Source organism: Sinocyclocheilus grahami, unplaced genomic scaffold (assembly GCF_001515645.1).
Source record: "Sinocyclocheilus grahami isolate Dianchi unplaced genomic scaffold, SAMN03320097.WGS_v1.1 scaffold1802.1, whole genome shotgun sequence".
Lineage (NCBI taxonomy): Eukaryota > Metazoa > Chordata > Actinopteri > Cypriniformes > Cyprinidae > Sinocyclocheilus > Sinocyclocheilus grahami.
In genome coordinates this window covers 98,353-122,735 of record NW_015506981.1, presented here as the reverse complement: position 1 = coordinate 122,735, position 24,383 = coordinate 98,353, and the positions used below count along the sequence as shown (strand labels likewise).

Sequence of the window (24,383 nt, the reverse complement as noted above, 5' to 3'; positions counted from 1 at the left end):
GGAATAAAACAAAAAACAAAATAGTTTGATGTTCCTTGCACATGAAGCATCTTTAAAAAGGCAAAAGAAGAAAACACCTCACATCTAAGCGGTGCGTTCTGACGGCTTCTGTCTGGAGAAGCACACCCAAGTTACACATCTGGAGATGAAGTTGAACATTTTCTCTCAAACATCCTAACCATTTTTCTTTCTGACTACACTAATAAAAAAAAAAGAAAAGAGAAATGAAAAAAGTGTCAAGGCTGTGACAACAATGGCATAGTACGCAGGTACGCGTTTCCACTGTTTGCTACTTTAACCAGTCGGTCATGCTGATGCAGTAGCTCTTGCAGTTAAATAACAGGACATTCAAATCCTTTTTTTTTTCATTATGGTTGTTGCCTGTACGTTCGTCTCTAAATTTGAACATAAATGCCTGCAAAACGCTCAAGAATGAAAACAACATGATGGACAGTTTCTATTATACACTAACCTTGGAACACCAAGCCTCTGGGGCTGCAGATGAAAACTGGAAAAACGCCTCTCCAGAAAGCCGGTTTCAAGGTTCCTGGATGTGGAGGAAACCACAGCCTCTCTGTTAACACGTTAGAGCGGTCTTCCTCTCTCTCTCTTCCCTTTAAAGCACAAACATTTTCACATCTATAGTGTGCGAGTCTCCAAATCCCTAACAATCCCACCCCCATTCAACTCCTTAACGTTATGCGCATGTACAAAATGGAAACACAAAAAGACACAGTTGAAGATGTAGACTGAGAACACGCATCCGTCGACGCACAGCATTCGGTACGCTACCCAGGCAGAGAAACAGCACTATTCCTTTCTGTGTTACCCCATCGTCGGTCCTCCCGCTGTAAAAACACTACTGGTAACAGCTAGTTCCAGAAAGAGCACTTGTACAATTGCAGAAATATGGCTTTAAAACTGTAACAATCAGTGGGAAATAAGTCCAAATTGATTTCTCTTGTCCCCACAAGATGATTTAGAGTGTGTTCGATATTTGTGTTTACAAGAGGCTTTAGTCCCTTAGTCCAGTGTTTCGAGTGTGAGCACGTGTCCTGAAACCTGCTGGTGCTGAGCTGTGTTTTCGACGGTACCTGATTGGTTGAGATTTATTCAGTGATTCATTGATTGATTGTGTTGCAGTGTGTAGTGTCAGGCTACGACTGGCCGGATGAAAGGCCAATCGGAAACCAGGACTGACCAGAGGGTACCACCTGTTCATGATCGTCCACAGATGCCGTACTCCCACCTAGAACCCGCTCCAAAGAAGGCTTGGGTTTCTGGTGCACGTGTCCTTGTATGAGTTTGCGTTTGTGTATGTGAGGGGTGTCCGGTTTGCTGGTAAGGGTGAGAGAGTGGGGAGGGGGGGTGGTCACTCCCGCACACTGGCTGAGTAGGAGAACTGTGAGAAGTGTGTGCGTGTATCTGGGTCCTCCGCATCAAGACTGTCATCTGCAAGCAATGGAAAACCAAATAGTCTCATTTAATCATTTATTCCTCTTAAATGGAGAGTTCACCCAAAAATTAAAATTCTGTCAATGTCCTTACTACCTTTCTGGGCCTTGAACATGTCAGTTGCGTTAATGTCTATGCAGGGTCAGAAAGTGCGCAGATTTCATAGAAAATACCTTAATTTGTATTTCGAAAATCTTACAGGTTTTACGAGTAATCAATGACAGAATTTTCATTTTTGGGTGAACTATCCCTTTAAGTAGGTTTGGCTTTTATAATAGCCTAAATGTTGTTTATAATGATACGACTATAATCTTCGTATTGCTTATGTTTGTACATCATTTACAGATATTTTACATTACTTCTGAAAGTAATAATATCATTCATCAAGCAAGTTGTACACCAATGCAACTTTTTTTTTTTCTCAACAATGCATTTTTAATTCAGTGCAACTTGAGGCCTGGGTATACTTCACTTTCAACGTTCTGTTCAGTCTCGTGCCCAGCCACGTCTGCATAGCTTTCAAAGTATACCAAACCGCAGATGAGTGCGGATGGATGAGCTCGACACATGCACAATACCACCTATTTGTGTGACTTGTTTGAAAAAAATTTTGAGGGCTAAAATATTTGCTGTCATTATCCACTTGCTAACAGTTTTTGCAGACACACAAAGATTCGTGACATGTCACAAGCAGACAGGCAAGAAGGAAGAACTGAGGTGCTCACATTGGTCAGGTGGCGTGACAGTAATGGTCTGTGCCGTGAACTCGTCGTCAAAGTAGCGTGTGTCTATCTCTGAGGTCACTTGCGGCTTGAAGGGTGGGATGAGCTGCAGAAAACAAGAGGAGGGTGAGAGGGAAGTCTGAGAAAGAGCTCTAGAGAACATTTGGTTTTCACACATCCCTCATTAACCACATGCCGAGATCAGCATAAATGACTGTTTACTGTTAAATGTCTAATGAAGTAAAAAACATGTTGGGCTTGAGGATATGTGTCTTCCGATCATGCTGCAATCACTCAAGCTGACACAATATTGGAACATGAAAGTAAACGAGATTCGAGGACATCTGTCAAAGAGATTAGCAGTGTACATTCTCTAATTTGTGTGAGGATTACATCCAATGAATCGGTTCCCAATGCCTTAAACTCTTACCTTCTTTTGAAGGACATCTTGCCAGTTCATGGAACTGAAGAACTTGTGTGTCATCACTTCTTTGGCATCCTCAGGACCTCCTCCAAGCCTTAAAAACACCAAAACACATTATTAAAACATACGCAAGATCCTCTTTCATAACAAAAGTGGAAACAGACGCTCTTCTTACCTCTGTTTGGGATCTTTCTTGAGCAGGCCGGCCAGCAAGGCCTTTGCCTCGGGCGAGAGGTTTCTGGGGAAGCGAATCTCCTCCATTAAAATGAGCTCAAACAGACGTTCATGGTCCTGGTTATAGAACGGCAGCCGACCACACATCATTTCATACATGACCACTCCCAGACCCCACCAATCCACTGCACGGCCGTAATCGTTGTCTTCTAATACCTACAGCAAAAAACGAGGAGAAGATGAAAAATTAAGTAGTCTGTTTAGAGATGGCAATATAAAAAAAAAAGAGAAAACAAGAAGCTTAAATAAGACATCCTTTCATATTGGGAAGGTATATCAAGGTTCATGCAGACAGTGCTTAAAAACATCAAGAAACTGCTTTTGTAAACCATTTTACTTTGATAATGTAGCATAATCCTGAGTGACAACATTAAATATGGGAAGACAAAAAAATACTACCAGGTTCACCTTTTTGTGTACCATCACCATGCACTGTGCGCTGTAAGGTCTTATATAGACAGGTGTGTGGCTTTCCTAATCAAGTCCAATCAGTATAATCAAACACAGCTGGACTCAAATGAAGGTGTAGAACCATCTCAAGGATGATCAGAAGAAATGGACAGCACCTGAGTTAAATATATGAGTGTCACAGCAAAGGGTCTGAATACTTAGGACCATGTGATATTTCAGTTTTTCTTTTATAATAAATCTGCAAAAATGTCAACAATTCTGTGTTTTTCTGTCAATATGGGGTGCTGTGTGTACATTGAGGAAAAAAAATTAACTTAAATGATTTTAGCAAATGGCTGCAATATAACAAAGAGTGAAAAATGTAAGGGGGTCTGAATACTTTCCGTACCCACTGTATATAACAAAGTATTGAGATGAAATTTTGTTATTGACCAAATACTTATTTTCCACCATAATTTGCAAATAAATTCTTTAAAAATCCTACAATGTGATTTTTTTTCTCTCATTTTGTCTCTCATAGTTGAGGTATATCTATGATGAAAATTACAGGCCTCTCTCATCTTTTTAAGTGGGAGAACTTGCACAATTGGTGGCTGACTAAATACTTTTTTCCCCCACTATATATATATATGATTATTTTCTTTCTTTTGTTGTTTAGTTAACATGAATGACAGAAAGCAGGTATTTTAGACTGCTGTCACTTTAAGAGCTACCCTTTCTCAGCTGTTTGCTTTCACTCAAGACCTAAATTACTGTTTACGATTATACTGACAAAGACAGGAATTTTAACGCATGCAAGTGTGTGTATTTAACTGTTCAAGGCCTATAAAATGGCAAAAATATATTCCCGCGCTCTATGAGCACCGTCTTCACATGCGCACACTTCTCTGACAGCGCTCAGAAACGGTCTCTCAGACTCTTTTGCTGCTGATTACGTTTCAACAGCTTAAAATGACTTGTTTTTAAACCGCAATGCATAAAAATGCATGCAAAATACACATTTTCGGGACCATGTAGCACAGCAATGTCACGTGAGCGTGTAACCGCAAAAGAGATGATAGTCGAAAATCTCTACCAGTTGACAAATTTCTACTGGTTAATTGTGTCTACCAGAATATCGCCCACCCCTACCCCACGTATCCCAATGGTGAAACCTTACTTAAAATTATTGTTTGAAATGTTATTATTAGTGCTGTCAAAATTAGCGCGTTAACGCAGGCAATTATTTTTTCAGTTGAACACGTTAAAAATATTTAACGCAATTAATGCAGTACCGGAGCTAAGGTTGGCCAGCCCACTCACAACTGCTGCTTAATGCTCTTTTTTCTTGACAAGAAGTGCATTTATTCAGTTGAACATCTTTACGACCACATCAAACGGGAGACGTTTCAGACACGCACTCCAACTTCACTTCAGCCCCAAACGAGCGTGGAAAAGGTACTGTGCTCGTAGCTCGTGCTCTTCAATTGCACGCACAAAGGTGCCGGCGCGCGCAGTACTCTGTATCATTTCATATGAAAAAGCAAATGAAACTACGTGCATGCAATGTCGTGGTCAGTTAAGTCATGAAGTTACCAAAAAGGCAATTAAAACTGTGCATGCATGTAATATATTATATATGAGTCACATTAAAGAACATGTCTCTGAAATGGTTTTCAAAACTGTCCTGGAGCATCCCAACACTCTCCCTCATCTAACACACCCGATTCAACACGTCAGTTCATTAGTAGAGACATTAAGAACTGAAGTGGGTCAGAAAAGGTAAAGTGATTTGAGAGAAAATACAATGCATGTCAGATTTGCGTCATGTTCAGCTCTAAAAGAAATAGCAGCCAAAACAACCTAATAACCCGGCTGCTGTGATGTCTGTTAATCAAAGAAAAAAAAGAGGAAATCAATAACTTTTATAGCTTCAAGGATTCATCTATATTTAATTTAGAATTTAGTGTTTGACAATTTCAATGTCTGTATATTTCTGCTGAAGGCCGCAGGTAAATATGACATTTCTTATATTGGATTTATGTGAAGATTGTTTTAAGTTCATTTAAATTATAAGTAATTTTTTTTTAAAGTCTAATAAATGTTAAAATTGATCTCTCTCAATTATACTGTAATGTTGAATGGCTATATATCCCACAACTATGTAAGATACAGGAAATTATGTCACTTTCCCTCACTGATAAGATCTGAAGCACTGAAAAGTCTGAATTTTTTTAGATTAGAAAATATTTTAATCTAAAATGTTCTTATACCAAGAGTTATTTTGAAGAACGTCAACACTTACCACAAGATCAAAAGGGGAAAAAATTATTACTGATCACACATTGGGTTATTTAAAGGCATTTTAATCATGATTTCATTAGTGCCATGTGCTCTTAGTATTTATGAGTTTTTGGCAAAAATAAAATAGTCAATTCTGTTACCAAGGTAGAGTAACAATGCTGACAATGAGGTAACAGAATTGACAGTCCACCGGAGGGTCAACTCTGTTTATGAACTATTTTCACAAAAAACAATACAATTGTTGTTTAAAATCTCAAAAATTGAGATATGATGAACTCTTATAATATTTCAACAACATTTCTTTTTTTTTTTTTTACTGGATATTGTAAGTGGACAATTCAGTGAAGTCATAGGTATTTTTATTTTTATGGTATGCATAGGTGAAATTTTATCTCAGTTCCAAATGTTGGAATGTAAGGACTGTTTGTCTAATGATACAAGAAGGATTTTTCCTTTTATGATTTATTGTTATTTCTACACATTGCCTAATTTGTCCGTAACAGAGTTGACAAACAATACCATAAAGACCTCTGTTTTTTCATTAAAAGTAAAAAAGGAAGCAACTTATGTTTGGCAAGCACTGAATTATTAAAACTGAATATGTTTTCAATAAGATACTGGAAACAATTTCTGTTAGTGCACAGTTTTTGTTTTTTTTACTTTATGAAATGCCAAATTTATCCCCAATTATAGAATCACCCAAATGTAACAGAAAACAGTTTCAAGCCTTTTGTTTTACAGCTTTCTGCTTCATAAGACTTGTTTAAATGAACAATGTTTAAATATTATTTTTCCTATGTTAATATTTAAAGAAGCTAAATGTATGTAATATGCTAAATTCCACATAAAATTATATTTTCTAAATTCAGCCTCAACACATTTTTGTTTAACCCTTTAACTACTCACTTGAAGAAATACCTCAGGGCAAAATATTTTCTTATACCTTGATCTAGCACTTCCTGACATGTATTGTGTAATATTGCGAAGATGCTTTTTAGCTTCTGCTCTCCTTTCAATGTGGTTCAAAACACACAAACAACAAGACGGTTTCCTGCTTTAAAACACTGTGGGATTTCATTATAATAGGTCAGAAAATGAGCAAACCAGAGCTGGGACTGATTCACATAGTTTTTCTACTTTTTAATCTATCAAACTATGATCCAAAAATCAACTGAAAAAACAAGTTCATGAAGTGAGTTCGCAGTACCTCAGGAGCAAGGTACTCTGGGGTTCCACAGAATGTCTTCATGGTGGCCTCATTAGTAATGCCCTCTTTACACAGGCCAAAGTCTGTGATTTTAATGTGACCATCTATATCCAGCATTAGATTCTCCAGCTGCAGAGAGAAACGCAATTGAAAGAATTAGGAAATAGAGTTTTACCATTTGTGGTAAAAAAGGAACACAGATTTCATGTTCATGGTCTATGACACAATTTTCAAAAAGCAATTCAAACTATTTTCACAATAATTACATACAGAACATTAAACATTGGGAACACAGAAAACCTTTAGGTCCCTGTAGACAACATCTTTAGAGTGCAGATATTCCAATGCTGAAACAATTTCAGCCCCATAGAAGCGAGCTCTATCCTCCGTAAACACACGCTCTCGAGACAAGTGGAAGAACAGCTGGAAACACGTAAAAAGGAGACAAAACAGAATTTTAAAAGAGACAGAATGGTGTAGGCTTTTCTAGTTTGTTTTTGTAAGGAGTGACAGGATGTGACAAACCTCGCCTCCATTTGCGTACTCCATGACAAAACACAATCGATCTCGTGTCTGGAAGGCGTATTTTAGTGTCTGTAGAGAGATTGAAAACAATGTGAATTAACAAATCTAAAACCAAGAGAATTGTGCAATAATAAAAAAACCCTGATGGAAATGAACGTACCGTAAGGAAGGGGTGCCGTGTGTTCTGTAACACTCTGCTTTCTGTGATTGTATGTGCAACCTCGTCCTGAAATAGACCCAAAAAAAAGACACACAACCGTGTCATGTCTCTCAAACAAATCATTCAGAAGCATTTTAAAGTTCTGATTCGTGTGCTACCCACCTTAGCAATGATGACCTCTTTGCGTAGGATCTTCATGGCGTAGTACATGCCAGTAGCCTTTTCCCTCACTAGAATCACCTTTCCAAAAGTGCCTTTACCCAGCAGCTTTAAGTAGTCAAAGTCACTCATTGTCTAAAGAATAAAAAAAAAAAAATGAGTCAAATTTTTTCATATTAAAAACAGATTTGCTCAGTCATTAAAAAAGGCTTTTATAAATAAACCTAAAACTTTTTTAATTTAATATTTTTTATTAAATAGAAAGAGACGAAACACATTTAAGGCCTTTCCACACTGAGCGCAATGCGAAAAAGCGAGGCGAATCACCGACGAACGGTGCATTCAGACGATTGTTCGCTGCCTTCTAATTCACGTCTGCACGCTAGGTGGCGCCGACCAGCAATGCATTTTTCCTCAGATATGTATCTCATAAATGGATTTAACATTGTCCGCTGCTCAATATACAGCAATAAATTAAGATAAACAAAGTTTGGTTCTACACCAGAAACACAAACTATCTATAATTCTTACAAGAATAGGCTACATCCTAAAATATATTTATTAGTACAATTAGCATCAAGCTACACTTGAAAATGTATGTAATTATTAATGTATTTGCTTACCCACTTTAAACCATCACTGAGTGCTTGTAATAACTTCCGATTGTGATCTATGGTTGATTTTGATTAATAAGCAGACACAGCACTCTTTGTATGTTTAATAACGCTACACTGCTAATATTTGTCAAACATCCTTTATTGCTATAAAAATACCATGAGCTGCATACAAAAAATATATAGTCATAATCATGTTTATTTGCTTTCATATTTCATGTGTAGAAAAAGATTTAACGCGCTCTGACACATAACACTCGTGCACATGGAAGAAAACGGAGAGTGCTCTACTGTGATTACATAATTCAGTGAACAATTAATAGAAATGTTATTCAGTATAAAGAACGTGAGAATAAATCTGTTCTCAAATACCAACGATAACAAGAACTCAGCATCCACTCTCTTCTGTCCTCTAGCCGGGATACTCTTCTTCGATGTTTGTTTACACTGGTTTTTGAAACAGCGCCACCACTCTCACCCTTTTGTGCAACAGTAGCTGCTCCGGTCCCGTGGTCCTAGCTCAAATCTTATTGGACAGCCCGTGATTTCGATTTGCGAAACTGAAAAGATTCGTCAGACTGGTTCGAAAAAAAAAAACCTTTGCATTTTCAGTGTGCAAATGTTCGCGGTCTAGGTGGAAGCATCCATAGAAATCTATTGTTTTATTCCAGTGCGTCATCGTGTCCGATACTCGTTTCACTTTTTCGCACTCAAGTGTGGAAAGGCCTTTAGTCACACAAACATCAACAACATACTCATTGTCACATACCTGCGAACTCACAATTTAACTGCTTTGTGCAATATCACTTACAGTTATGCCAAGTAATGGATAATGTACAGTGACAGTCAGCCTCAGCCCATTAATTACGGTAATATCTTGTGAAACAAATCCATCATTAAAAGGTTTTCAAACCATTGCTTATGATTAAAATACTCTATCCATAATATTTATTTTCCCAGTGAAAACGGTTGTCTCGTCTGAATCAAGAGAGAAATATGCACAGATTAGGGATGTTCCTTTCGGTTATTTTTCCAAACCGACAACGGACACTCGTTAACCGATTATTAACCATTAACCGACAAGATTATTTTAAATCAGAATTGAATTCAATTAGAAAGCATAAGTGACCCGTTAAAAATACTAACATTTGTTTCCTGGGTATTAATTTTACATGCGCAAATAGCAGCAAACAACAGAACATGAGGATTCACATGGTCATCAAATCACATCACACACCTGCAGTGCTTCTGCGAGTGGAGAAAAACATAATAAAGCTAGGCGATATATATATAGATATATATATATAGATATATAATATAATATATGTAGCGTTAAGCGTTATCACCGTACCGCCATGATGTTATGCAAAACATTTTGTTTTACGTGAATATTGGAATACACGAGTGAAGTACATAAATAATTTTGGCATTCAAATACATCGCAAATATGGAAACATTTGATTTTGTGTTGAATGAGAGACCCAACGTTGGTTTCAGTTTCGTTTTAGCCTAAAATAATTAGTTTTGGCTTGTCCTTTTTATATAGCTATAGCTTCTTATATTTGTAATTCTTGTTCTTTTCGAGAACAATTTCGAAACTTTCTAAACTTATTTTCGAAAAATAGCCGAGCTATGTTTACAGTGTTTATTATAATGTTAGTAAACATTTCATGTCGGCATTAGGCCTGTTTCTGAATGAAATAATAAAATGCGACTTATACGCGACTTGTTTAATTTTTTTTAATACGTGTAGCGTATTTTAACCATGAAGCAAAACTTTTTCAATATTTCGATAAATTACTGGGAAAAAAATAAATAAATGACTTTTTAAACCGTTTAACTGATTGTATTAATCGGTCAAAATTCTTACGGTCGGTTAACGGTTAACCGGTTAAAATGAGCATCCCTAGCACAGATCAAGCACCATATATATATATATATATATATATATATAAAGGTTCAAGAGTTCTAAACAAATATGTTGGTGGATTGTGATGATGACAACAGGGGATGGACTTGAAGGAAGTGTTATTATGGATTATGGACTTATATTTTGACCAGAAACAACAGTTTAAAGTTAATACACCTTAACAATAAATTTCCTTCTTATAAACATGCAGCTTTTCGCTTCACAATGTTAACTGATGGACTAGAGTCATTTCAATTACCGGTGTATTACTGTGATGCTTTTATTCAGTTTGGATTCATTCTAACAGCACCTTTTCACTGCAGAAGATCCATTGGTTGCCAAGTGATGTAATACTAAAGTTACCTAAATCTGTTCAGATGTAGAAACAAACTCATCTACATCATGGAAGGCCAGAGGGTGAGTAAAATTTGTATTTTTAGATCCATTTTTCTTAGAAAATTGGAAGACAGAGAGTGCAAGGTGATACAAGAGACATGAAATTAAAAGCTGTGTAGGAAACTGGTTCCTTGGGACAATGGACAACTGAGGCAGCTTCTTATACAGAAGTGAAGCATGTTACCCAAACATCCAGAATGTGGCTTCACTTGGAGTTAAGGCACTTACCACTTTGGTGCGGGACTTTGCAATGGCAGCCTCCATTCCCTCCAGGCTGTTGTCTCCAGGGGAGCCAAAGTTGATGTCCATTGGCTCCTCCTCTTCCCGGGACTTGAGCCCGTTGGCCACAGCCTGGATTGCACGTATCCACTCCTCTCTGCATTGACATCAAAATGAAATAACATTAGTCATACATTAAATCCAAGGAAAACATCAAAATATAAAGCAAATTATGGTTCCTCTTGTTATTTTCTATGATGTACATGATTTGCCAACCTTTGGAAAAACTGGGCTTTTTAGTCACATAATGACCTAAACACAATTCCTGTTTCTGAAACGTTTTTTAACTCCCTTACGATTAAATTTAAGCAACAGGCAATGAGTACTAACCTGTTTTGGTTGGCAAAAATCTGGTTAATTCAACTAAATCTGCTTTTCCAGCAAATACCATTCAGCACCTGCTTCTTAAGCTCTCTCTTCCACTCATTCATTCACAAGGACACTGATTCCAGCAGAACCCTCCATCTCATCTCCTCACCTTTCAGCATTGCTATCCACGTGGAAGGTCCGCTCAATAACAGTGGTCCACTGCAAGCAGCGGATGACAAACGTGTTCGGCCGAGGTCGTTCAGTCTTCATCAGCTGACACTCTGTGAAAGATATTAAAGTTCTGAAAAGCTGTATTTTGGATTTAAATTTGTTGAATATGTCAAAAGTTTCTAAACCTCATATATTAAAAGTCAACTGCTATTTAATGTTGATTAGATGGCTTCTTGCTTTCTTAATTGGGCGATTCTTCTTGACCGAATATGCTGACATCCAGGTTAAGGAGATTTAAACAAACATCCAACATTGATTAAAAAACACACACACAAAAACTCAAGTCAAATTCTTTCATTTTTGTTCATTTTGCAAGTTATAGTTTCAGTGTTTTCATGCTTTTATGTATTTAAAGGCTTTCTTAAACACTACAAACGTTCCAAAGGTCAGAAAAGCAAAGTTTTTGCCATAATTTACCACCACAACTTCAGGTGCTTAGTTGTGAAAAATCTCAAAAAGAGCAAAAACAATGAAAAATTCTATGTTGGCAGATATAAATCAATGTATAAAAACAAACAAACAAAAAAAACCCTGTTGATAATGTTCAATTTTCCATTTGGTGCAACTACCTTTATCATGCATCGCTTGCCTAAGTTTCTGTAAATGATAATTGGTAAGAAATTAAATAACCCATAGCTCAAAAACTAAACTACCTAAAGGGAACCCATATGTAAGGAATAACTTACAACAGGCCATTGAATTATTAGAAAAATTAATGCACACCCGAGGTGTAACGGCCACCTCGGGTGTTCATTATTTTTCTAATAATTCAACGGCTCGTCGTCAATTATTCCGCTTATACTACGGTTACCACACCTCAAGACATCGATCAGATGATATATTTAAAGGGATTCCTCCAGTTTTTGTACTTGAATCGCTATTGAGAGTAGGATTATTTCATCCGCATCGCATCCAATGCCTCTTTTGCTAGTTCCAAAACGTAATTTTAAAGCTGGTAATGGAGGCTTGAGCCGTTGATAGCATTCGAATGCAGTTATTAGAAAGAGAGCGAGAGAGACAGAGAAAGAGAAAGAGAAAGAGAGAGAGAGAGAGAGAGAGCTTGTGTGAATTAGGCTACCTCTGTGCGTCTCTCAACAGTGTTCTGCAGCAGCGTCTCTACACAGCGCTGTTATTACCTCGCTAGTGAGAAATGTCCTATGTAGCCTTTAAGTTGCTACACTATATAGTAGGGCTGCACGATATATCGAAATATCGCAAATGTAAATATCGCAATATGCATATCCCAAGGGCGTGCGATATCTGAATCATTTTAATAATAGGCTACTTAAATCAAAACGTTGCAAAAGGTCAAAGTTTTAGTTCGACGCATATAGCAGAGAATCGCTTAACGGCGCGCGAACACCGAGTTGATTCGTCTTTCGCATCTCCTCATGTTTGAACAGACACATACACACAGAATTGTGTCAATAGTACCCGTCTCGACGAACATTCTCGTAAACGCAGTCAGTTACATTTTAAATGAATGTAAACAGCTGAGAAAGAAATCGGATGTGTATCATTATACTGCATCCGTGCAGTCAGTTTTAAAGGGACAGCAGCCTATAAATACGTGCTGCTGAATATGTCACTAATGTTAATCAAACAACAAAACAGCTATAACAAAGATTAATCTAAATTTAATTCATACCGTGAACACTATGCAGTGTTATTTTACACTTAATTATTAAATTTCTGTATCTGAATACTACTGTTTATTTTATCTATGCTTGTAAATTGTGTATTTTTTTTTTTTTCTAATGACCGCTCACTTGCCTTTAATCATGTTTGAACTTTCTCAGACTATAGTTTTTGCTGTGGTATATGAAGAAGTACTTAAAAGTGTATGGAAAGCAGTTACAATGATATAAAATTAGTGTCAATTCATTTTTTTTGTTTGTATGTTCACACTGATGTTAAAATGACATTTTCTAAATTGTGACATTACTTTTTATGTAATGCTATAACACTGCTGGTCACTTTCAGAAGTTGTAGTGATTCTTTCTTTTCCAAGAAAGAACGTGAAACAAATTGGTTATATAATTTTCATTTTTAAATGTTTTAAAATATAATTGAAATTGATTTTACACACTTTAAGCAACATCATATTGCATATCGCATTTTTTAACAAGGTATCACATATGGCATTTTTCTTCAATAATCGCACAGCCCTACTATATAGGCTAACTGATAAAATCGTCAGGGCAGCGCTGACAACACCTTTTTGTGCAAACTGCGTGACCGTAGTGTGCGAGCATGTGTGATTGCAGTAATTCCTGTGTGCTGTATAGGTACTGTATGCTAATTTCCGTTATTACAGTTAACTATGCGAAGTGATATGGAACTGTAATGCGTTCAAGAGAGCTGCCTGGAACAACGTTCGCCGTGCGTTTCCCTGAAAATAACTGCACCTCAGAACGTTCGTCAGCCAATCAGATTCAAGCATCCAACAGCCCCGTAGTATAATTTAGAATACTAAACACAATCTGGTGTGTGTGGAGAGGCAGTAAAGTGTGGCAGACCTGCAACAGAGAAGTTATTGAGAGGGGGCTGATTGTGGTCTGATGTCTCTGGCTTCTCCTTGTAGCCAATGAAAGAGCCATCACTCTTTAGGATGAAATATCGGGGCCTCCAAGTCTTAATGTATTCACCTGCAGACAGAAGGAGGAAGAGATACAAGGAAGTAGATGGCAGGAGGTAGAAAGCAGGGAAAAAACAAAGGCAGAGACAAGGAAGACAACAACTCAGTGTTTACAATCCAAAAATGGACTGTTACAAATGATATGGACTGTTACAAAAATGAGTAAGCAATTCTCACCTCTCTTGTGGAGCCAGCCCTCTCTGACGATGCTGACCTCATTCATGCTGGGTTAGGGGTGTGTGGGGCGTAGGGCAGGGTGGCAGGGAGGTTGGGGAAGGGGGGAGCGTCGAGTCTCAGGTCAGGCAGACGTTCAGTACCAACAGAGCCAGACTCACCTGGGATCATGCAAATAAACCAAGGTTAACCACAATAAAGTATCACAGGAAGCACCGCAGACTAAGGAGTTTTACATTTCTGTTGCTCATTTTTAGCAAACAGTGTTTATGACCAAAAGAACAATAACAACATTAGACCCCCCACTGACTTTCAATGTATGGCAAAAAAGGCATTTTCATAGTATCTTTTTAGCGTTCCACAGACCAAAGTAAAAAAGGTTTGGAACAGAGGGTGAATAAATGACAGAATATTCATATTCGGATGAATGAGTTCTTTAATAAAAGCATTTTGCATGTGAATTTATTATTATCATTACTGCATCCAACATCTGAACTCAACAACTTGCACAAATGGTCAACTGACTAAAGCTTTCACATTTAACAGATGAGGGACAGCTGAAATTCATTTGTTATCTTACTGAATAAAATGAGTCCCATGCACGATCCAATATCGAGCTCTAACTGGGGGCAGAAGGAAAGCAATGAATGAACAGATCATGAAAAAAGAGGTGAGTGCAAGAAGTGCTGTGGAAAATTTCAGTGGTGTTATACACTGCATGAATGAATCTAAAGTGCTGAGTCATTATTCACAAACAAGTATCTTTATATGTGGGATAAAAGTGCTGATGAAGGATCAGGGTCTTGATCTGGGTGGATGTTGATGGATATAATCCATGTTCATTTTTTTGTCCAGGACATCTTTAAGATGTTATCTATGTGCAGTCTATGAGCGGACCACTGATCACCTTTTATTATAAAATGGCTTATGAGAAAAATGCAAATATTAATCTCATGTCTGTCATATTAGTCGGAAAGCACAACCAATCCAAAAAGACAAGACAGATACATTATCACATTAACTTTTAGAGATGCCTCATTCTTTGATTAATTTATTGTATCCATATTAAAAATCAAAATATGAGAATATTTGATATAAAATTATATTCATCATGTGTTTAATATAATTAAATGTATTACCCTTATGATGATGGTGATTATGCTTATGCTGTATTTGTTCTAAAACATCTACCTCAATTGATTTGCATGTGATTAGACTGACATCAGTTACAAAAAGGAACAAATACAAATGTTCTTCTTTATGTTCCTGTGGAACTTAATTTGAATTTACAAACATGTTTAATTCATGTATTGTGCTTTGATAAATAAAATGTGTGCCAAAAAACGAAAATAACCACGAAACCTGATTTCCCTGTCCTTATTTCCAAGGATATTACTCTCATAATATACATATAATGTAAATGCTGGGGTTTTAAAAATCAACACATGTGAAGAGAATAACACACACTTAATGAACACGGGACAAGGATGAGCCTCTTTTACCGCAAAGTGTTTTAAAACCATTTTTGACAGGAAATGAGAGAGCACTGTTCTATCACCATGGAGATGCCAATTAGACTGCAGTAAAGCCAGTCTGAGCCACAGGTGAAAGCGCCACTTTGTACGGCGAACAAGACAAAACACCTGCTGTTTTCAGAGGCGACATTAGAAAGCACAAGCTTTTGCAGCAAAAAAACAATGCTTGATAACTGGGGAACAGAATGTTCATCCACCTGAAGAAAATGTGAGCATAGTTTGTACATGTATCAGCTGATGTTGTGGGTGGTTGACAAGGCATTTTTGGGACATTCTTAAGCATTGCAACTCATTATAAATATATTATTAATACAAAAAAATTATATATTGATATAACTTAAAAGATTACTTAAAGGAATAGTTAAAAACTAGTTTAAAAATAAAAATTCAGTCATCATTTCATAACATGCCCACAATGTTTTTTTTGTTAAAGGGTCATATGATGCGATTTAAATGTTTCCTTTCTCTTTGGAGTGTTACAAGCTCTTGGTGCATAAAGAGGATCTGTAAAGTTGCAAAGACTAAAGTCTCAAATCCAAAGAGATATTCTTTATAAAAGTCAACCACATCTACCAAAAACGGCTCATTCTAACACGCCCCCACATGTCTATGTCATGATGTGGAAAGATTTGCATAACGCTGCCCAAATGTTCACGCAAAGAAAGAAGGCATAACTTCGATTATCGCTGTAGTATTGTTCCTGCCGCCGCCGCCGCCATGTCGTGAAGACGCTGTGTGTTTCGTTATGAAAGCAAAACTACTTTGTTTGGCCTTCCTAAAGAGGACACAACTAGAAAGCACATTTTATGGAGGACGAGGACTGTTTCCTGAAAGAGTAGCCTACAATGCCGGTGTCTGTTTCTATAAAGTGGGGCAATTCCAACTTTGCAAGGACAGTCTGGTGCTTCTGACTCACAGCCTGTAAGTACGTTTTCATATTTAAAGAATTTGCCACTGGTGATTCAAACGCGAGTTTTGAGCAGCGTAGAGTAGCACTTGTTGTTTGTCGTTTCTCCGATCACAAATGCATACATGGTTTTATGTTTACACAGCGCGAAACGCAACATGAAAAAAGACAGTATAAGTCATGATAATCAGTAATTATGTCCCCACTGGATGCAACAAATGCCTCGTTTATAATGGGTTTTACAGGTTTTGTCTCGGCGCGCCGGGATACGGCATCACAGTATGGGCGATGAGCTTTGTAAAAATTGACACGTTTCAGAAAGGCAGGGCATAGAGGAGAAACAATAATGTACATTATGTGGAAAATAATGTGGGTTTTTTTATCTTAAACCGCATAAACACATTGCATTAGACCAAATACACAAAATAATGTTCTTTTTAGCAACGTCATATGACCCCTTTAATAATTGAAGTCAGTGGGCTCCAGTGACACTTTACACTTCCATTGTATGGCCAAAAAGCAGCTGAAACTTTTTTAAAGAGCAGGTCATATGGTATTTTAAAGTGTCCTAATATTGTGTTGGAGTCCCCTACAACAGGTTTAAATGCATGAAGAGAATAACACACACTTAATGAACACGGGACAAGGATGAGCCTCTTTTACCGCAAAGTGTTTTAAAACCATTTTTGACAGGAAATGAGAGAGCACTGTTCTATCACCATGGAGATGCCAATTAGACTGCAGTAAAGCCAGTCTGAGCCACAGGTGAAAGCGCCACTTTGTACGGCGAACAAGACAAAACACCTGCTGTTTTCAGAGGCGACATTAGAAAGCACAAGCTTTTGCAGCAAAAAAACAATGCTTGATAACTGGGGAACAGAATGTTCATCCACCTGAAGAAAATGTGAGCATAGTTTGTACATGTATCAGCTGATGTTGTGGGTGGTTGACAAGGCATTTTTGGGACATTCTTAAGCATTGCAACTCATTATAAATATATTATTAATACAAAAAAATTATATATTGATATAACTTAAAAGATTACTTAAAGGAATAGTTAAAAACTAGTTTAAAAATAAAAATTCAGTCATCATTTCATAACATGCCCACAATGTTTTTTTTGTTAAAGGGTCATATGATGCGATTTAAATGTTTCCTTTCTCTTTGGAGTGTTACAAGCTCTTGGTGCATAAAGAGGATCTGTAAAGTTGCAAAGACTAAAGTCTCAAATCCAAAGAGATATTCTTTATAAAAGTCAACCACATCTACCAAAAACGGCTCATTCTAACACGCCCCCACATGTCTATGTCATGATGTGGAAAGATTTGCATAACGCTGCCCAAATGTTCACGCAAAGAAAGAAGGCATAACTTCGATTATCGCTGTAGTATTGTTCCTGCCGCCGCCGCCGCCATGTCGTGAAGACGCTGTGTGTTTCGTTATGAAAGCAAAACTACTTTGTTTGGCCTTCCTAAAGAGGACACAACTAGAAAGCACATTTTATGGAGGACGAGGACTGTTTCCTGAAAGAGTAGCCTACAATGCCGGTGTCTGTTTCTATAAAGTGGGGCAATTCCAACTTTGCAAGGACAGTCTGGTGCTTCTGACTCACAGCCTGTAAGTACGTTTTCATATTTAAAGAATTTGCCACTGGTGATTCAAACGCGAGTTTTGAGCAGCGTAGAGTAGCACTTGTTGTTTGTCGTTTCTCCGATCACAAATGCATACATGGTTTTATGTTTACACAGCGCGAAACGCAACATGAAAAAAGACAGTATAAGTCATGATAATCAGTAATTATGTCCCCACTGGATGCAACAAATGCCTCGTTTATAATGGGTTTTACAGGTTTTGTCTCGGCGCGCCGGGATACGGCATCACAGTATGGGCGATGAGCTTTGTAAAAATTGACACGTTTCAGAAAGGCAGGGCATAGAGGAGAAACAATAATGTACATTATGTGGAAAATAATGTGGGTTTTTTTATCTTAAACCGCATAAACACATTGCATTAGACCAAATACACAAAATAATGTTCTTTTTAGCAACGTCATATGACCCCTTTAATAATTGAAGTCAGTGGGCTCCAGTGACACTTTACACTTCCATTGTATGGCCAAAAAGCAGCTGAAACTTTTTTAAAGAGCAGGTCATATGGTATTTTAAAGTGTCCTAATATTGTGTTGGAGTCCCCTACAACAGGTTTAAATGCATCTAAGGTCAGAAAACATTGTAATTTTCTCAGAATATACATTTAATATTAGAGTCATTTGCCAATGATTTCTAAACTATTAGTTCCAAGCAAGTTTGGAGCAAACCCCTCCCTTCCATAAGCCAACTCTGCTCTGATTGGTCAGCTGGCCAAGCCTGCTGTGATTGGCACAGAGAGGAGTCCTTGAGTAAGTTAGTGAGCGCTACCATTGACAAAGCACCTTTGCATAAAACAATAATATAATGCTCCAATCTGTTCTTATAATAATGACATAAGATACAAAAACACTTGTGTAAGCGAATCGTGCCCACAGCTAAAGTTTAGCTGCTAAACTGTGAACACTTAAAACAATAATGGTGGATACGTTAGCCAAGTGCTAACGTGACTAACTGAGGAAACAATACAGTTTGTAAACCAAAATATGTCTACTGTAATGTTTGAAGGACGACAGACAAAAGACGCTCCGTCTTAACTTTTAATCAGAACGCAGAACAGCTGTATCACAGGTGCAGCAGCCTAACTAACTCGCTCGTCTCTTCCGCATTAACCCTATAACTGCCAGTGCAGTAGAGGTCTACACGGTCTACCCGTAAATGTGCTACACTGAACCGACCCGGACCAGTCTATTATTTTGAAAGTTGGACCCGGGCCCTTGCAGAACCGAGAAATGTAAAAATTGTACTACCCGGAACCGCCGCGGACCGTCAATTATTTGAAAGATGGACCCGAACCCGGCCGGGAAGGCACAGACCCGACTGGACCCGATCGGCACATATTCCACAACAAATTGCTATTAACAAGTCGATAAACAAGTTGCGAAAATTAAACTTTGTTCTGTGCTCTCTGAGCCGAGTCTGAGCAAAAATTTTAGATATAACACCAAGACGGTTAATTCATAATATTATTTAAAAAATAATCAATAATAACTCACATCACTCATGAAGGTATTCATTATCACCGTGCGTGTAGATTAACTCCGCCCACCCTGCTTCTGATGACGTCGCTTGTGTTTTTTATTTTATTTTTTTCCACCTTATTTCAAATTACCGACTCACACTTTTCTCATCCTAATTTTATAAGTTGAAAGTTACAAAACAACACACACACAGCGCTGAATGACTCTGATAACGGCCGGGTGTTCCTCGAGTCCGATCGACTCGGGTATTACACACAATGTTAAACAGACCCGGGACCCGAAGTAATAGATTGGGACCCGACCCGGACCCGGCTGACCATTTAAAATATAGCCCCGAACCCATACGGATCACGGGTCCTCCGTGTAGACCTCTACGGTGCAGCAAAATAAACAGCAATTTCATAATGATTATAAAGTTTGTGCACTACACTACATTATTATTAAATGAAGTGATTAGAACAACGTCAGTCTACATTAATCGACACATTCTTAGGAAATAGTGGGTTCACAGCGAATTATCAGAACTACTTCAGTAAGACAGTAATATCGTGCTTTAACTGGAAACCTAAAGCTGCACTAGGTGTACACATATTAGCACAAAAACATTGATATTTTGAGCACTTAATTTAAAATTTACACAACGTTTCAATCGTTCTTACAGGTTGTGCTTCAGAGAGCTTGTTAGTCCAAATTAAGAAGATAGAAGATGCCAACGAAGATACAAGCCAAGATTAGAGAAGCAGTCCTTGGTAAAATGACATGCACACAACAAAAGGTTTGAATTGTATTTCTGTGGTATCCTTGCACACAGTGCCTTCTCAACATGATGTAAACACACTAACTAGCAGAAGTGTTTGTGGGCAGGTCAGAGTCTGTTCGTATTTCACAGGCAGGCCGGGATTATGCAAATGTGTTACCCAGTAACGTATACCGGTAACAGGCAAAAGATCCGAAAATATGACGACTCGTTTAGGCGATTCAGAATCGACACTCTCTTTTGAGAGACAATAGCTTTATTTATCATGCACTTTTTTGATTAACAACTTTGCAGATTGTTTTCATTTAAGGATAGCTACGTTATAAACTGCAAAAGAGATATTCTTCAAAAACCCATATGACCTGCTCTTTAAAATATCTTCTTTTGTGTTACGCAAAAGAAAGTCTTGCAGGTTTGGAACAACATGAGGGTCAAAACTATCAAAATATTGTTCTTTTATCTGTTGACCATAACATTAAAATAATAACTGGCTTATATCTGTCAGAATGTTAAGATTGGTGCAACCCTTCTAAAGGAATGCTTAAAACCCTTCTAAATGCTTAAAACAAGGTATTAGAGAAATCTACTTGAATAGTGACATTATGTAAAATATTAAAGATGATGAGTTATTGTCAGTGCCGAAATGAATACATTTTTCTTACTGCATTGAAAATGGGTAAATTATTTTAAGGATAAATCTTACCAAATTATGTTACATTTAAGCTTAAAAGAAGAAAAAAGAAACTGGGAGAGTGGTAAGAAAAATAAACTTAGTATATAAAACAGATATAAAAAAAATAAATACAAATTCTTAGCCTAATATTTTATTAAATTCATCTGAGAAGAAAATTTCAGCTCGTCACAAAATATTTAAAAAAAAAAAAAAAATTTTTAAGATTATTGTTTGTTCTTTTTTTTTTTTGTAGAGTGGCCGAAGTCCAAAAAGCCCAGTTTCAGCTCGATTTAATTTTCTGGAGCCTTGATATGGCTCTGGTCCTTACTTTAATGTTAATCTTTGGAATTTTCTGCTTATTTTCTATCATTGATCTCTTAATAAATATCCTTAACAAAAACACAATTTGAAGTAGCATCTTTCAAATATGCAGTACAAACAGTGCTGGACAAAATGCATGTCATGGTTTCATGTTCAGCGTTTTAAAGGGGTCATATGATGGGCTTTCTGACAAGATGTGCATTAAATATCGCATGCGATTTATCGTAAGCTTGACGCTCGCGATTATAGTAAGGGGCGTTACATTTCCGACGCATGCTTGTGGTGTTCGGCCAATCACAATGCACTGGGTCAGCTGGTCAATCAGAGCAGACTGCGCTTGTCAAAGGAGGGGGCTTTGTTGAAAACGACGTGTTTGAGAGAGGCGGGGCATAGAGGACCTACAATAATGTACAGTATTTGAAAAAGAATGTGTTTTTTGAACATTAAAGCATGTCAACATATTCTGTTACACCAAATAATGATCTTTAAAATAGCATCATATGACCCCTTTAAACCACTAAACCTATACAATAGTAATAGAGATTCTTGCCTTTGCAAACAGCCCAAAAAAAGCTGTTTTTTGTTTGTTGTGAGTATATGATCAGTCTGTGCCAGATGAGTTTCCTGGCATAGCAGTGCCTCTGGCACAGATCTGGCATGTTGTCCCATCACCATGGGCACAACACTGGATTATCCCTGCAAAATAAAATCCCCACCTTGTGACGCCCCTGCTAGTCCATTACACAACTTCTTAACACACGCACTGGCATTAAAAACACAATGACCATCCATCTCTATTGCTGGCATATATACATGCATCTAGTGTGCGTGCATCAATCGGTCAGTGGTCTGTCTGTTCCTCTTTTTCAACAACTCTCTTGCACACACAAACACACGCACTCTGAAGTCCACAGTAGAAAGACAAACAAGAGTTGTGACCATTTCAACAAACTCATGATTGCACACTTTCTGTACCGAGTGGAATAATTTCAGACAGAGGTGTCCTGAATCTGACCCCTGATAACCTGAATAACCTTCAGGCTTCATGCACAAACCTGACAGATGCAATATTTCATATCTGTCAAACATCTGACTACTTTAACCTTACATAAAGTTTCCATATTTTAAACATGCCTACATAATTGCATTGAACTCCACGCGGAACATCATGGCAGCTCTATTAATAAAACCAAAGGCAAAGTAGCATCACTTTGATCGATCATACAGCATAGGGCGAGTTCCCCCTATAGATCCACATACATCATGCATCTGTACATCGTGTAAATGGCCTGATCGATAATATACTCTCACTTCCACTAACTCAGCTGTTCTTTTTTTAACTTAATAGACTGAGATCTCCGTCAAGACACAATGATGCACTTACAATGGATCAGCAAGCAAGGACCCCGCGGGAGAGATCAGCAGAAGCGCCAAATGGGTTTAAATTCATCTGTACGCGTGTTTGTATTTAATAAACTGATTTGTAAAGAAATACGGAGTGACAAACATGTGGGAGATGCGGTTTATCTGTACGGTAAACCTGAGAAATACATATTGATAAACAGATTTGTCTGGGAATGTATCCCAAAGCGCAGCAAAACATAACATTTAAGAGCAATTTAAATATAGAGACTCGGGCTAGGCTAAACATCACGCTAGCCATCAATCATCGATGCACGTTTTAGTCCCTTACCTCCACTTTTATTCTCCTGCGATGTGTTGGTTAACTGAAATGTAAAAATCCTCAAAAGCCCATGTAAGTGGAGTGAAACAAGGGTGTTTAGAGACGTGTTTATTCCTCTCGCGAGCTGCTGTGTATTGAGCTCTGCCAATGACCACTCAGCTGCCCCAAAAATAACAACACCCAACCGCCCGAATTTCCTCACAAACCGCCCCTCAGTGGCCCGAAACTCGAACCCGGTCGCCCAAACTCATCCCACAACGCCTATTAGACGCGTTTAAGGCTTTTGAAAAGCTCGCCGTGGCCGTCCTGTAGGTCTGTGAGCGTTGTTACGGTGCTGGTGGTGGTATCGCGGATAGGCCTCCGTCTAGCGACTCAACGCGAGCACAAACAGGAAATGACCTCAGCGCACGCTCAGCGCGGCGCGACGTCACGGGCAACGTCCGAAATTTGAAAAGGTCCGTTGTTTGTGTTGCTGTTTGTCAGTTATGTAATGATAGTGAGGTTTTGATTTGATAATAAAATCATAAATGTCTGGATTGTTTCGTCGGTTGCTATTTCAATATTGTATCACATATTACTGTATATAAGCTCCCTCTACTGGTTATCTGCCACAGTTCCTCTGCAGCGTTTATTTGTCAAAGGCTCGAGGTCAAAAGAGAATATTTTCCAACGTGAGCATGTTTTGTGGTTATTTTTATAAATAGTCTTTAAAATACCTTTCATGCTGCTATTTCTGAAGTGCATTGGAGTACTAATTAATTATCATTATGTGTGTGTGCGCGCACTTGTCAACATGTGGATCAAAACCTTTCATCAAAGTTGTCCTAAAACATCTCATTTGTAAGTCGCTGATAAATGACTAAATAAATTGGCTAGAGAAATTGAACTCAGGTGTGATAAACCACAGTTTTAACAGGGGGGCAAACACTTCTTCACACAGGGACATGTAGTTTTGGATTTTGTTTTCCCTTAATAATAAAAACCTTCATTTAAAAACCGCATCTTGTGTTTACTTGTGTTTACTTGTGTTATCTTTGACTAATATTTAAATTTGTTTGATGATCTGAAACATTAAAGTGTGACAAACATGCAAAAAAATAAGAAATCAGGAAGGGGGCCAACACTTTTTCACACCACTGTATATCTATGAAGATAAAAATTTATATGGTGGTACCATGGTTATCATCTGATACCATTATTGTTCCATGGTACCACCCCATTATTTTTGTTAAGGGTAAATAAATATTAC

The 24,383-nt window shown here is 37.7% G+C and overlaps 1 protein-coding gene across 1 annotated transcript; it reads right to left on the bottom strand.

Annotated features, from left to right (window-relative positions):
- LOC107572728 (RAC-beta serine/threonine-protein kinase) lies at window positions 1-23,538 on the bottom strand. Its single transcript, XM_016259160.1, has 14 exons — window positions 23,144-23,538; window positions 14,134-14,291; window positions 13,838-13,966; window positions 11,257-11,368; window positions 10,728-10,875; window positions 7,584-7,715; window positions 7,422-7,487; window positions 7,262-7,330; window positions 7,037-7,159; window positions 6,737-6,865; window positions 2,777-2,991; window positions 2,608-2,695; window positions 2,181-2,283; window positions 1-1,452 (listed from the first exon to the last, which is right to left on the bottom strand). Exons 2-14 carry the CDS (start codon window positions 14,177-14,179, stop codon window positions 1,373-1,375), a joined length of 1,440 nt encoding a protein of 479 aa, XP_016114646.1. The 5' UTR covers window positions 14,180-14,291; window positions 23,144-23,538; the 3' UTR covers window positions 1-1,372.
- Window positions 23,539-24,383: the final 845 nt, after the last annotated feature.

Excerpts from the sequence above, each read along its gene's own strand:
- LOC107572728 (XM_016259160.1), bottom strand. The coding sequence starts at position 14,179 with ATGAATGAGGTCAGCATCGTCAGAGAGGGCTGGCTCCACAAGAGAG. Across the intron at positions 11,369-13,837 it reads CAATAACTTCTCTGTTGCAG|AGTGTCAGCTGATGAAGACT; the intron begins GTCTGCCACACT and ends TATCTTTCACAG. Across the intron at positions 7,331-7,421 it reads CACGGCACCCCTTCCTTACG|ACACTAAAATACGCCTTCCA; the intron begins GTACGTTCATTT and ends ATCTCTCTACAG.